Genomic DNA, 14,942 nt, shown 5'->3' on the forward strand with positions numbered 1-14,942 from the left:
TGAGATGAGTGTGGTGGTCTCTGCAGAAGAGGAGGACTCTCACCCATGGATGTAAATAATTTTGGGTCTGCTTTCATGCTTCTTAACGCTTGTTGGTATTTGGATTGGTTTCTGCTGAGAGCTTATTTACCCTCTGAAGGATCCGTTGGGACTCCTTGTCAGATCAGTTCTTGGGTGGAGCTTGCAGGAACTTGGGGTAAGTGCTGTGCTCTTCCTCTTTTGACAGCAGGGCTTATTTTTTTGTGCTGCGCTGCTCAGAATGCCTTGGTAAAGTCACAGAAAGGAACAACTCAGTCCTTGAGAAGTGAAAATTGAGTTGGCAAACACAGAGTGCACTCTGTGTTTCCTGGGGACGCACAAAGTGGATGTATATATTATAGGGTCCTTTTTTATAGGACCGTTTTGCTCTTGCTTTTAAACCAGACGGGCTGTCTGTACAAGCCTGACAATAAATAACTCTCCCGGGCGCTGTGGAGAGATGGAAACTGCAGCTGAGAAATGATATGGGGGAAAAGGAAGACAGAAAAGCACAAGCAAACTGTTATGGAAGTACAAATAGTCCTCTAAAGGATCAGCAAATGTACCAGTAAGTGTTTTGGGGAAGGAATAAGTCTTGAAATGGGGTTACAGGGTGTATGCCTGTGTGTGTGCAGAGGAATGTTTGTCATTAGAGTGCAGACTAAACTGAATGGCTGGATTATCATAACGCTTTGTCTTGAAACTAGCTCTTGGATTTCTGGCTGTGAGCTGCTTAAAGATTTTTTGTGGCTGTTTTTTTGCCTAGAATTACGTTTCTCCACATCCTAATCCAAGCCAGAATGCTTATGCTGTGTCAATTTACCTCTTTGCTGGTACAGGCTATGGAGTCTGGCTGTAGTCCCAGCAAGGGAGCTTTCTCTTTGGAGAAAACCTGTTAACCGTTTGGAGGGAGTACGTGTGAATGAGACGGAGTAATTAAAAAAATCTCTGCTTCAGGTTGGTAATCGTGGATGTTTCCTTGCTGCCTGACAAACTGTGGATCTGAAGTCATGCTGACTGCAGATAGCTTGCACTGGGTGTGGGTCTGAGATGGATCCAGGTGTATGAAGAGGTGTCTCAAAAAGAGTAAAAAAGGAGTACAGGGTGTATTAGATGAGAAGTGTCTGGGTGCTCTGATAACCCCGATGCTCCCTGTACAGCAGATCTGGGGAGAGCTGTGCTCTGTTCAGGCTCCCAGGGCTGCAAGTGTCCACAAGGCAGCTGGGGTGTGTGTCTGCCTGTGCCGTGGAGCTGGAAGTTCGAAGCCTGTGCTCACACGGACAGCCAACAGGCTTTGGACTTCCAGCTCCACAGCGCAGGGGAGATTCCACTCGTTTTGCCCCGGAATGAAATGTGAGAATGCAGGAGGGGAACATAGTTTGTGAGTATGTTTTCCTTGTAGAAATTGCATAGTCCTTACCAACAGAGAACATGAACAAACGTACTGCTTTGAGGCAAAGGCGGCCTTTGGTTAATCTTATCTTTTTGGCCACTTGGTGACCAGCCCGTGTCGGCTGCACTGAGACAAGAACAATGATCGTAGTCCCCTAAAGATCCACTTTCCTTGCCTTTTATGTAAGGAACCTGTGCTGCTGCCAACAGGTGAGGTCATCTCACAAAGGGGGTTCCAGTGTTCTGCAGACAAGTTGCCTGTATTTCATGAACTGCTTCTGAACTTTCCTTCACCAGTGGTTCCCTATTTAAGGCTTTGATCCTTTATCCAAATGCTCCTACTGTGCAGTGTGTTACTGAATCTCTCAGGGGACTCATAGTCAACTGTAGCAACCCTGGAGCTGGAAACATCCTTTCCTCTCTCTGCTGTACCCATTGCATTCTAGGTTTGTGAGCAGCTCGTGTTAATTTTGCCTCTCTCCCTTGCAGGTTTAGGGTCCCAGCAGGGAACATCTTTGATCTGCAAGGCACCCTCTACTAGAAATGGATAACTTCACAAACGGGCAGCCAGGCCCAGGCCAGAGGAATAGGTTCATAGGATTGCTGGAAACAGATGACAGTATCCAGGAAGATAAACCTGCATCTAGTAAAAAGGAAGAAAGATCAGGACATGGAAAGAAAGGAGAACCACGGCCCCTGGAGACACCATATCAGAAGGAGAGCAGTGACTTTTCTCCTAAAGTCAAGATTAACCTGAACTATCGGCCAGGACTTGTCAGCAAGTGAGTAACTGCTGAGTATTTGACAGGGGTGCGATCTGTGTTGGTCTGTACTGATCCCTGCTGGTAGGGCTATCAACTTTACCAAGTCTAACTAAAAGTGTCATATTACAGGTATCTGGTGGGAGGTCATTAAAAGCAGAAAGCAAAGGTATTAGCCCTTTCCTTCTGCCCTTGGAAGGGATGCGCATGGTGTGGTGTGGTGGTGTATTTGGGGTACAGCTGAGCTAACACTGAGTAAGTTGGGTGTAGGAGCAGCTTAGCGTGGAGCCCTGTACAACTGAACTGCTTTTGCCAGGGAGGGATGTAAACCAGCTTACAGAGTGCTTCACACCATGTCATGGGACTGACTGGTCCTGCAGCTATCTTGGGCTTCTCCGTCTTTGTGCTCTGGAGGCGTTCCAGGGTTGCACATCAGACTGGATCTGGGAAGAGCTCCAGCTGATGGAAAGAGCAGCCACTTAAGAGAATTCTGGGAAATAACGGTCTCTATTTTTCCCTGGACTCAAAAATAAAATACTGGGGCTTTTTTCTGACAAAGTTTCCGCCTCCTTTCTTACACTGTCCCTCTAGAACTTGCTGCACACTCTCCCTCTCTCCAGAACTTGTTAACACTTTGCGTTCCTTCCGTAGCCAAAAGGACCCAAACCGCTTTGACAGAGACAGGCTCTTCAGCGCGGTCTCACGGGGCAGCCCCGAGGCACTGGATGGTTTACTCGAGTACCTCAGGAGGACCTCCAAATTCCTCACCAATTCTGAATTCACAGGTAGATTCCTCTTCAATACTCCATCAACAGGGTTAGCAGAGGCAGTGCTTGTTCCTGTGGGAGAGAAACAGGGGGAACCTGCTTGTGGTTCTTTACTTTCTCCAGCCCCCTGTCTATTCTTTTATTTTCCTGATGGCCATCTGAGGAGGGAGAATGTCATTTATTATACAGATCCCAAGGGGTTTGCCTCTGCTGCAGACTGAAAGTACTAAGAAAGGCCCTTAAAATTATCATTGCATTTGATCCTGCAGTGACAGGAGGTTCTGGACATGTGGAATTGGGTAAGAGCAAAGTACACGCTCAACCCACTCGATCCTCTTTTTTCTACTAGATGCAAAGACTGGGAAGACCTGCTTAATGAAAGCCCTGCTGAACTTAAAAAATGGAAAGAATGACACAATCCCACTTTTGCTGGAAATAGACCAAAAGACTCAGAATCCCAGGCCACTTGTCAATGTGTCATGCTCAGATTGTTACTACAGAGGTAAGGTTTCTGTTCTGATGCTGTGTCAAAGCAGTCTCCCCATCAGACAGGTGGGATGTGTGGATGCAAGGAGGGGAACTGGAGCAGTTCCAGAGTTTTGGTGCAATTCCAGTAATGGCTTATTCACCTTTTTGTCTGAAGTCTGGTCTGTGTCGTCTTCAGCTCTGAATTCTACACTTGACTTCTGCAACTTTGTTCTTGGTCAATAAAATAGAGAAGACAGACAACTAATAACTGAGGAATATGAAAGGATTTGCTTTGGAAAGCTTAAAAAGCACATCCAAATGTGAAAAAGAAATAGTATATTGCTATTAAAGAATGAGTTTGGCTGGTTGGGTTATCCTTTTAATAGCAGACATGCAGTATAGATCTGTACATATATGGTTGTCTTTATCCTCTCATAGCTGCTTGAGGTCTTAGTGCCAGGCAGGGTTAATTGCCAGGTCTTGTGTTGAATTTCTGATTGCCCTGGGGCTTGTCCTCTGCCTCAGTGTTGGCAACTTGCTTTTCTGGTGAAAATCTGCTGAAAATCATCAATTGCCACCCACCCCTTGCCCAGCACCGAGGCTGCAGGATTGCTACACAGAACACAGTGACTGTTGAAATGACATTGTGTTGGAGTCCTTTCCCTCTTCCTTCTGATGGTGGCACCAAGTGATGGGTTTTACCTGTTTCCTCAGGCCAGACCGCGCTCCACATCGCCATAGAGAAGAGGAGCCTAGATTTAGTGAAGCTTCTAGTGGAAAATGGAGCTGATGTCCATGCCAGAGCCCATGGTGAATTCTTCAGGAAGAAGAAAGAAGGAGTTTACTTTTATTTTGGTGAGTCAGTGTGGAACATGTTCCCTTTTTTAATTGCCTTACTGTATGCAATGGCACTAATTCTCAGCTGGGTTCTCAGCTCTGTGTGTGGGTTGTCATCTCCAGTATCCTGAAATCAAGCTTTTGACATATTTGAATGGCAGGATCCTTTCTCAGACTGAGGAGTCCAAAGAGCATTTGCCATCATCTTTGGTTTTATGTATTTAATCCCATCAGAGGGGCTTCAGACAGAAACAAATACTTGGTTAGCTCAGCCAAATTAAGGGTCTGGGAAAGTTTCAGCTGCCCCTGGAAATAAGGAGTAATTGTTTACTGCAAAACCCTTTCTGAGTCTAGAGATACTGAGAAAGAACTTGTTCTGTGTTCCAAGTAAAACAATAGGCTAAATGTATTTTCCTATAATTACTCTTTTTTCTTTTTCTTTTTCTTTTTTTTTTTTTTTTTGTTAAATCTTTTTCTGCTTCCCCTCCAAATACTGTCCTAATATCTTCAGGTGAACTTCCTCTCTCCTTGGCTGCTTGTACCAACCAGCTCGAGGTGGTGGATTATCTTTTGAACAATCCCCACCAGAAAGCCAGGCTCCAGGAGCAGGATACACAGGGCAACACAGTCCTCCATGCCCTGGTGATGATTGCTGATGACACTGAGGAGAACACCAAGTTTGTGAGCACAACGTACATTGAGATCTTGAAGGCAGGTGTGAAGGTTGACCCAACGTGGAAACTGGAGGAGATAGTGAATTATGATGGATTGAATCCTCTGCAGCTTGCTGCCAAGACAGGCAAAGTGGAGGTAAAGACAACAGGAGGAAATCCCTGGGGTTGCTGAGAAACAAGGAAGAGTGCAGCAAACGTCCATAGCAGTGGGGTCTTAGGTAGGAGCATCTTGCTGCCAACCCATAGTATTGCTGCTGAGAGTGGCAGTGCCACAGCAGATAAAGGAGATGTCTTCCAGGACACATCAGTTAGTGTCCTGCAGAGTCTCATCTGGCTGCTGCTGCTCTGTCCCAGCCAAGACAAAATTGGTTCTGCTCCTGGAGGAGCTGATACAAGGTGTAGTTAGTCTGGTGTTTGGAGGCACTAACCTATCTGGCTAAAAGCAGTTGTTCTGCTTTTAGATAGAGCAGAAAGCCGTGTGTCCTGTATCTGAGGGTGATTTGGGCATGCTTGTGTCATTCTGCACCTTCATCTTTCTGGTGTGCATCCTGTTTTTCTTCAGATCTTCAAGCACATTATCCAAAGAGAGATCAAAGACCCAGCGTACAGGCACCTGTCACGCAAGTTCACCGAGTGGACCTATGGCCCTATCCATGTGTGTCTCTATGACTTGTCCTCCATAGACAGCTTTGAGGAAAACTCTGTGCTGGAGATCCTGGCATACAGCAGTGACACACCGGTGGGTGCTCTTACCAAAAGCCAAGGACAGCAGCAGGGTTTCTGCCTTTCCATACTGTTGCTGTATAATCACAGATAATTTCATGTTGATGTGGTGGTTCACATGATGGTTTTCCTGGAGGATAAAGGCATGATGGAAGTATTTGCATTATTTTAATTATTTCTAACCTGCTTGGCATGTCTCTGACAACCTATAATAGGAGAGAAATTTTTGATCCTTTGGTTGTCCTAAGCCTTAATGAAGCCAAATAGAAGTAACTTCTTACAGGATGGTCAATGTCTTTCATGCTGAAAGGACTGACTGAATAAACCCTTCTTGATACCCTAGTTGGAGCCACCAAACTTCAGTCCTGAAAAGGACAACCCTCTGGTGACTTTGCATTCCTGTTGACACAAGGGTACATTTTGTTGTTTGTTTTTCCATAGAATCGGTACAAGATGGTTGTTTTGGAGCCACTGAACAAACTGCTCCAGCAAAAATGGGAAACATTTGCTTCCAAGAGGTTCTACTTCAGTTTTGCCTCATACTTGTCATTCATGATCATCTTTACAGCTATTGCCTACTATCAACCCTTACGGGTAAAGGTATGTCCCATCTTCTTCTGTCTGGAAAGGCCTGACTGGAAGGAGCTGAATTTAAAAGATGTGGGGTGGTTCTTATCACTGTCTCTGCCTGTCTTTAGTGCTTTGGTTTTGGGTTTTCTCTTGTAGCCTTCGTTTCCAGTGGAGTTCACAGCCGGAGGTTTCCTGTGGGTTTCTGGACTGATCATTATCTTGCTGGGAGGCATTTATCTAATCTTTGCACAGGTATGGGGATCTCCTGTCTGGTGTGTTTGTGAGAAGGATGCACATGAGTGTATGGCAGGAGAGAATCCTGCTCTCAGACATTAATGATGGGGTGGCACAAGCCAGGTTGCTGGGCAAGAGGAAGAATAGGTTCACAACAGCGAATGATTCTGAGAGACTTCTGTGATTTATGGTACTAAAATGTATCCTTGGCATTTAATGCAATCTATTAATAAAGACATTGGGCTGAGCGATGATTCAGTCCTTATTTATCCTTGCCCTTTATAAATAAGGCCTTTTTTCCATCTTGAAAGGATGACTAGCTGAAATTGGGGATCTTGAAAGGAGAAGCGTGAAGGGCAGCTGATGAACAGCCCTTTCCCCTGAGCAATGGGCTGTGCTGGGCAGGACTCACTGGCATGCCCTGTGTGTCTGATGAATGGCTACCATTGATTTTTCTCTATTAGAGCCTGTACTTGCGGAGGAGACGACAGTCCCTGAAGACCATGTGTTCTGACAGCGCCATTGAGATCTTGATGTACGTCTCTTGAGGGGTTTGTTTTCTGCACAGTGAGAGCATGGGTGGTGTTCTGCTGTGTGCAGCTAAGTTGCCCTAACATTACTGAGAGATGGTGAGCAGGAAAACTTGATTCTCTGCCACTGTTTCCTCTTTCCATCCCTTCCCTGCTTGCTTCTATCTGCTGCATCTTGTCATAATCCTTTGTCATAACAGACTTTGCTGGGAAGGGTCTGTCCTTGGATTTGTAGTGGGGCACAGTGAGGGTCAGACCCTCAGTTATTCCACAGCTAAGCATGTATACTTGCTAGAAAAAGAGCTCACATTTAAATTCTATTGTCATTCTGGCTCAGAATTGGTTGTTAAGGAAATAAACTTCTCCATTTTCTGAGTAGAAAGGTGTACAGAGGCATGTGTGTGCATGGATGTATCTGTGCATGTGTTGTTTTTTTCCCCATTTAATATCAATTCTGGGAGTTACATCAAGCAGCTCAGAGTCTCCATGTGAGGTTCACCAGTTCATAACAAAACTGCAGCAATATGTGGCTCTGGTTCTAGCAGGGTTTGCTTATATAAACTGTCTGAACTGCCACTTTATACGCTCCGTGTACCCTCGTAAAATGTGTTTGCCTTCCCCTGCAAAGCAGACCAGGGCTGCAAATGGGCCTTTTTGGTGAGGTCAGTTATTGTGTCATTCACTCTTATTTCTCTCCAGCTTTATCCAGGCTTTCTCACTGTTGCTGTCAGCAGTCCTGTATGGTGCAAGTTCAGAGAACTATGTGGCAGTGATGGTGTTCTCCCTGCTTTTGGGATGGGTGAACGTGCTGTACTACACGCGGGGCTTTCAACGCACTGGGATCTACAGTGTCATGATACAGAAGGTCAGTACTTGGGAAAAACTTTGCATGCAAAGTTTTTGGGTTTGAAGAACCAATATAAGTCCTGCAATTACTGTTCTTCTCTTAGGACCATGAGAACCATAAATGGAATCGATGTACTGGCTGTAGAAGTGAAGCTGTTGCAGGAGGAGATTAGATCGGTGTCTTCGAGGCAGTACAGTTGCAGCAAGGCACTCGTTTGCTTTCTTTGAGCACAGCAAGTGACAGCAGCTGACACATAATAGTTTGTCATAAAACAGCTCAAAACCACAAGTCAGAACCAATGCCAGTTCCTTGGAACTGCTATGCTTGGGCTGGGAGATGTTTCCAGGTCCATTGCAGAGTCTGGAACTAGAAAGGCAAGACAAAGCAGAGGTGAACTGAAGTGCCAGGGAAGAACTCTGATCACCACTTATGTGAAATCCAATGGAGATGGAAGAGAGAGAGAGATGTGTGTGCTGAAACAATTTGGAAACAGACAGACTGGGGAACTGTCATGATATTTACTTGTTTTGCAGAACCTATTCATACAAACACAACAAATTTGTGTAGTACTCTTGAGACTTAGCTACCAGTGATGTTACTTACCTGAGGAAGTAATTTAACATGTATTAGTAGTTTCTTCAGCTGGATAAAAGCATTTTCCAGTTTGCTTTCAGTATTGTTACCAGGGGTTGGCTTCTGACATGTGAGAACAGGAGATCATACAGGTGAATTCACATGAGCTAAAGAATGACACTGCCTCCTGATCTGTGTTTCAGACTATCCTGAGAGATCTGCTGCGTTTCCTCTTGGTTTATATGATATTCCTCTTTGGCTTTGCTGCAGGTAAGGACTTACTCAGCGTTATGTTGTGGGCTGGGCTGCAAGAAGTCAATTTATTCTGAGGAGGATTCAAATCCTCTTTTCCTCCTAGCTCTGGTCACGCTGATGGGCGACGCTCCTTCGGTCTCCCAGAACAAGTCTCTTGCCCAGCTGGAGAGCGCCGGGAGCCACGCGATGTACGGTGGGCTGCTTAGTGTCTCCCTGGAGCTCTTCAAGATCACCATTGGGATGGGCGACCTGGATTTCCAGGAACATGCCAGATTCAGATACTTCGTCATGCTCCTGCTGCTTCTCTTTGTGATCCTCACTTACATTCTTCTGCTCAACATGCTGATAGCGCTCATGAGCGAGACTGTCACAGATATTTCTGGTTATAGCAAAAGCATCTGGAAGCTGCAGGTGAGATTTGGTGCTGCTCAGCAGTTGTGTCACTCCTACTTGTAGTGTCAGTGATGGCAGTGCCTGTCTTTGTCTTAAACCTCAGCTAAAAAGCTTTTCTTTGATGTAAATTTTCTACTTTGGGGGTAAATAATAACATCATCTTTAGAGGCATTTATAGCTCATGCTGTTTGCATGACTACCAGCCAGGCTGGATCCATGAGCATAAGACTCAAGAGTAACTGGTATTGTTAAGCTCAGGAGCACTTTGGGATTGGGTTCCAAGTGATTTTTGAAGTCAAAGTAGTTGATGATTGGGGAAGATCTAATTGAAGGATGGGGCTGGGCTCTGTATGCACTGTTTCCTCTCTGACACAGATTTCTTCCTTCAGAGGGCTATTGCTATTCTGGAGATAGAGAAGGCCTGGCTGTGGCGCCAAGGTGGGAAGAGGAGATCTGGCTGCTTCGTGTCAGTGGGCCTCAATAAGAAAGATGAGAGGTGGTGTTTCAGGTGAGAGAGATGTACCATTACCCCTTCTGCTCTGGCCTGGTAATGGATTCCTATGACTCATGAGCTGGTAATGCTGAACCACCACAGGGAATTTCAGCGTTGACTCAACAGTGACACAACCACGTGTTCTGGGTACAGTTGGTGACTGCAGTGCTGGAAGTTGGAGAGCTACTTGAACCTCTATCTCTCATGCTCTCACCAACAGCTGTCCTGTTTAACCCTCATCTCTGGCAGTGGCTGTGGTGGTGGGGTGCTCCCTGTGCCCAGAGCAGGCTGTGCTGGGAGGGGTGCAGGCTGGTGGCCCCTTGGGTCAGGAGTGTGCAACACGAGGGGGCAGCACTCCTCCTCGCATATAGGGGCTGGGAGAGCAGATAAACCTTTCTCCACCCAGCCAACCCAACTGCAGGCAGCCCTTCCTTAACTCTGGGGTGTTATGGACCATGTATAGAGAGTGGAACATAGGAGCCTCCTTGGTGTTACATAGACCAGCACACAATACACAGGGGAAGAAGATACCTCATGGAGGTTAGGTTACAGAAGATCCTTACTCAGGGAAAAGCTCTGTAGGGTCTTGTTGCTGCAGACAAACTGTGATATCCGTGTTGGCAGGACGAGCTGGTTGGGATGCTGTGGGACAGGGAGATCTGGATTGAAATTCTGTGCTCTGTGCATCAGTGTCTGCTGCATTTTGTCTCCACAGAGTAGAGGAAATAAAATGGACAAATTGGGCAAAGGACATGGGAGTTCTTAAGGAAGATCCTGGAAACACCAGTGATTCAGAAATAAACCCAGAAGGTAAATTAAATAATGAACAAAAGTATTCAGTATCCTTTTAGCTTCCTGCTCAGCAGCTGCTCTTGGCATGTTGTTATGTCTCTGGTAACACAAACGTTAACGAAGCCAGCTTGCTCATGAAACTACTTCCACACAGCATCCCATGATAGAGGCAGCATCACCTGTGAGCTGAGAAAATAAAGAATTACAGTAGGTGTGGACGTGGTCAGAGTTTGGGAACAGATAATGAGAATGGAGGAGATGCTGTTCCTACTTGCCTCTGGTGGAAAGGAAATGCTGCTGAGAAAGTGAGGGCTGTTCTTCCCTCTGACTCAGTACCCCAAGTGCATGGTGCTTTTTCTAGGAAAGGTAAAATTTCATCCCATTCATACTGCAAGTGTTAAAATCACAGGGCTTTTAGAGCATAATTCTGGGAATTAACATTAGCAACTTCATCAAATTCTGCCTAAGACAGCTATGTCTGCTTCCCTCCTTAAACCCAGGAAGCAACTCTGTGTGGAAAACAAGGAGTTGCATGTTTTGTTCAGCCTGGCAGGCTTGGGCAGAAGGTCTGCTGGATGTAACCACAGCTCCCTGCTCTTCCTAGGTCCTTCCTAGCTGCCAGCTTTCTGCAGCTGAGGAGGTTGCAACACTTAAATACTCTGGTGTATGTTGGGCTTTCCCCTAAACCTTCACTCTTCTAAAAACCAGGTCCCTTTGCCAGCTTCCTGCTGACAAAGGGCTGCTCTTCTTGTGTCTCCTGCTGCAGAGACGAGGTCATGGAAGCGGATGCCCCAGACACAACTGAGATCAGCTGTTTCAGAGGAGCAGTCACTATTGCAGCCCCAGCAATCTGCAACTGAGATGATGCCTCTAGAGGGACAAACCATAAATCTTTAGGAGGCTTTCTGGATTGCAACCTTGCTTCCTTCTTCAAAGGAGTATTCCATAGTGGCTGGGAAGAATTGAAGGCATTATCAGTATTAAAGTGCATTTCATGGAAGACTGTGGTTCAGCCTGTGGCTTTAAAGATTTTCCTGCACTTTAATCCTTAATTTCCTCAGAAGAAACTATTTTTATGCAACTTTCTCTGCCTGGCACTTTCTTATTACGATGTCTAAAGGTACAGGAGTGAGCAAGATCCCAGGGGCGGTGGGGAGCAGTCTTTGGGAAGGCAGTGCTTTCTGAGCTCTATAGAAATAATGCTGTTTGCTGTAGAGAAGCAAAGGATGGAGTGACCTGGCTAAGAACAGGTCAGCTGTTATTCTTTTGTCACAAGAGACTGCACTTGAAGTGCTTTGGAATAAAGAGTGTTGTAGAGTCATGAAAAGTTGCTAAGGATGGAGTTGGCTTCTGTGCAAAGTGCTGTTGGTGGTGATAGGAGTGAACAAATACTCAGGCACTGAGATCCATACTGAGCCTGTGTCAGTACCTGCAGGGCTCAGTGTTCAGCCTGTGTCTGAATTCCTGCCTTGTGGTATTACAGTGAAATTGGTTGCACAATGGGCACGTTTGCTTAAGAACACAAACGTGGTGTGGATTTCCTGGGGCCTGTGACTTCACATGGAGAATTTCTGAAACATCTGCCTTCTCCCAGGTTGCTCTTTTCTCTGTAGAAATCAGCAGCAGAATCCTGCCTGTGGTTTGAGAGATGGGCCAAAACACACTGTGTGGTTAATGCCTGCTGTCAGTGGGCATTCTGTCTTCTTGTAAATGATTACAAGAAACTCAGTGCTTTTTGTAACGTGCCCCTGATTCTGGTAGGCTGGGAAGCACACTTTAAACTCTGTGGAAAAGAGAGAGAAATGAGCTGTCTGCCTTTCAGTCCCTAGTTAAAAATAACAACATGGAGTATTTCTCTAAACTGTCAATATAGAAAGTTTACTTAACTGCAAATAGTCCTCCTTGGGTATATTCTCAGAGCTTCAGCCTCTCAGAAAGGAGGAGAAGATGTAATCAGTGTAGACTGCAGGGTCCTGCTGAATTCCTGGTTACTCTTCACCCGGTGCTGTGCTGACCTTTCTGCCACATGAATTAACTTGTTTGCCATGGCCTCATGTGAGTGTGTGTGGCCACATCTGAAAATGGAACAGCTGATGTTGCATTGGGTGCATCTTTCCTACAGGGAATGGGTGGTGATAACCCTGAAAGAGCTGCAGGCTACCAATTTTGGCAGCACCTGTCCTTCTGAAAGATAAACTGTGCGACTCGAGGTCTGCTGTCTCTCATTTCTACTCTGAGCAAGTGAAGCTGGGAGGTTTGTCTTGTGGAAGAAAACATCATAACCCTGTTGCTTCCAACACACATGTGACAGGCAGGAAAATGTTGCTTTTAAAACTTCTTATTCCCACTGCAAATGGGTTCTGCCCCTGTGCTAGGCAAATTCCATGTGCAGCTTTGCTGCTCTGGGCCTCTGAACTTCAACTAACTTTTATCTCTCCAGCTTCTGCTGTTTTCTTGCTTTGTGAAGCCTCTGGCTGCTTTTTCCATCTATGGCTTTGTCCTAAGAGTTCCCAAGTTTTGGCAAGGTGCTCATATTGCACAAAAGGATCATCTGGCATATGGTAATCAGTTGTGTTCTTGGTGCTTTGCTGTGGTAGGACTCTGAGATTCTCAAGAAACGCAGAATCAGATCTGCTATCCCTTCCTGGAGTCTTAATAAACAACAAAAGAGAAACATTGCTTCCCAGTAGTGGTTTTGATAGCTGTGGGCTGTGACAGCTTGCTTTCAAGATAACCTGCCTCTTCAGCCATTCCTTGAACCTGCTTCTCCTTAAATCCCTTTCTTAAGCTTGCAGTGTTAGTTTATCTTTTGATAAATGTTCTTAAGCATCCAGGGTCTGCTGTGAGCCAGGGCCTTGGCATTCCTTGTGCTTCACAGTCATGCCACAGACCAGTCCCAGCCCCTTCAAGCTCATGAATGAAGGATGATGGACAGCAGACAGGGAAACAGATATCTCAGGTTGGGCAGAGGATTTAGCAATGCCCAGGCTGTTGTGTGACTCTTTGATGTGCTATGGGGAAAAAAGAAGGAGATGTTTGAGGAGTTAGAACCTCCCTGCAGTGAGAGGTGAGTCAGCACTATTGAGATCAGTATCAGTAGCTGCCCAGTTGGCTGTATTCTGAATGCACAAGGCTCCTCTTTGCTGTCACCATCCAAACCACTTCCCATTTCGCTCACGTTACACACAGGAAGGCTGGCTGGGGCTGATGGTGTGGGATGTCTGCAGTTCCTTAAAAGAGAAAGAACCTACAAGCTGGTTCATAGCATTGAAGGCACAACAGGGATTAGGGATTATGTTTTGCCAGGAAACACTTCAGTCATACAAGGAATTCTCATCAGATGACACATGTTCTCCCTTGTACCTCCTGTGACAGGTAAAACAACCTGCATGTATCCCACCCCTGTGCAAAGGGAGAGGCTCTGCAAGGCCCTCATCTCAGGAAAAAAACCAGAAACCTTTCACAAACATCAGTGAAAGAATAGCTGAGGCTTCTCTCCTCTGTTTGTGTGAGCCACAGAGCCTCTGAAGACCCAGCCATGCCATGGAAAGACACCAGTGGCTCTCACTACTTTCCTTGCAGGGTTATGGATGCTCAAACTCTCCCCTGTGTGATTTGCTCAAGGTTGAGAGGTGAATGGTTTGGGAGGTGAAAGCAAATGTTGCTGCTTCCAATACTCCTCCTCCTCTTTTACCTGAGCATATTTGGCCTGCTCGTCGCTCCCTGTGGCCTCTCCATGAGGCTCCAAAGGCTTCTCACTGCTTATCTGGGTAATTTTCTTAAAAGAAATACCCTGTCTGGTTTGCACAGTTCCCCTTAAGGCAGTTTTCCTCAGGGGTCTGTGTTCTTCAAATGCTTTCCATGGATTATTTTGTTGTTGTTTTCTTCCCCTGCGTGCTCTGAAGCTGAAGCCAGTCTGGGGAGGTATATCTGTGTCTCAGTTGATTCCCTCTCCCTTCATCTCTCCGTGACCCCACTTGTAAGTGAACATACTTTCCATTGCCTCTGTAGCTAGCAAAAGGGCTCAGACAAAGAACAGATGCTTTATGTAAGTCTACATAAGCCACAAAGAGCTATTTCTGAAGCAAGGCAGCTGGCAGATTGCTCAGCTGGGCTGTCCCTGCTCTGGTTATCAGTTTTCTTCTTCTTTGCTGCATTTAAGAAATTTACTTTGGGACCAAAACAAAAATAAAATTGGAAAAAAAATGGGGGGGGGGGGGGGAGGAAAGGCAGCATTTTAAAAGAAAATGGTTCTGCTTTGCAACCTCACCTCTTCAGCAGCAGGATAGAACTGGGGCCAGACAGGACGTGGCAAAGCCTCAGCCAGGCACGACTGCGGCTGCCCCGTGGCTGGTACTAAACTCTGACTGCAGTGAGTGTTTGCTTCACTTCCTCTTTTGACATAATCTGGGTGTTTTTCAGCTCTGATTTGTGAGATGAGGAGTGCTACGGTGTCTCTGGAGCCTGAGGGTGGTTGGCAAATGTTTTAAGCACAGGGAGTCTTTTTAGAGGAGGAAAGTTGGAAGTTAGGTGGGGGGGTGAGATTTGCTGTGTTCTGAGAATGCTTAAGCTTTCTGGGAGAAAGAGAACCTCTGGAACAGCTTTCTTCCCCACC

At 46.0% G+C, this 14,942-nt stretch overlaps 1 protein-coding gene across 1 annotated transcript; it reads left to right on the forward strand.

Moving 5' to 3' along the window:
• Positions 1–1,953: 1,953 nt before the first annotated feature.
• On the forward strand, positions 1,954–11,707 carry LOC311198845 (transient receptor potential cation channel subfamily V member 2-like; the record flags this gene model as incomplete). The annotated part of the gene is made up of 15 exons (XM_084272863.1): positions 1,954–2,192; positions 2,823–2,956; positions 3,288–3,440; positions 4,121–4,261; positions 4,755–5,053; positions 5,480–5,656; positions 6,082–6,240; positions 6,367–6,462; positions 6,909–6,979; positions 7,674–7,839; positions 8,598–8,664; positions 8,753–9,060; positions 9,432–9,550; positions 10,251–10,345; positions 11,094–11,707. 15 exons carry the CDS (start codon positions 1,954–1,956, stop codon positions 11,222–11,224), a joined length of 2,355 nt encoding a protein of 784 aa, XP_084128989.1. The 3' UTR covers positions 11,225–11,707.
• Positions 11,708–14,942: the final 3,235 nt, after the last annotated feature.

This window comes from Gallinula chloropus (assembly GCF_964237585.1).
Source record: "Gallinula chloropus genome assembly, chromosome: 19".
Classification (NCBI taxonomy): Eukaryota; Metazoa; Chordata; class Aves; order Gruiformes; family Rallidae; genus Gallinula; species Gallinula chloropus.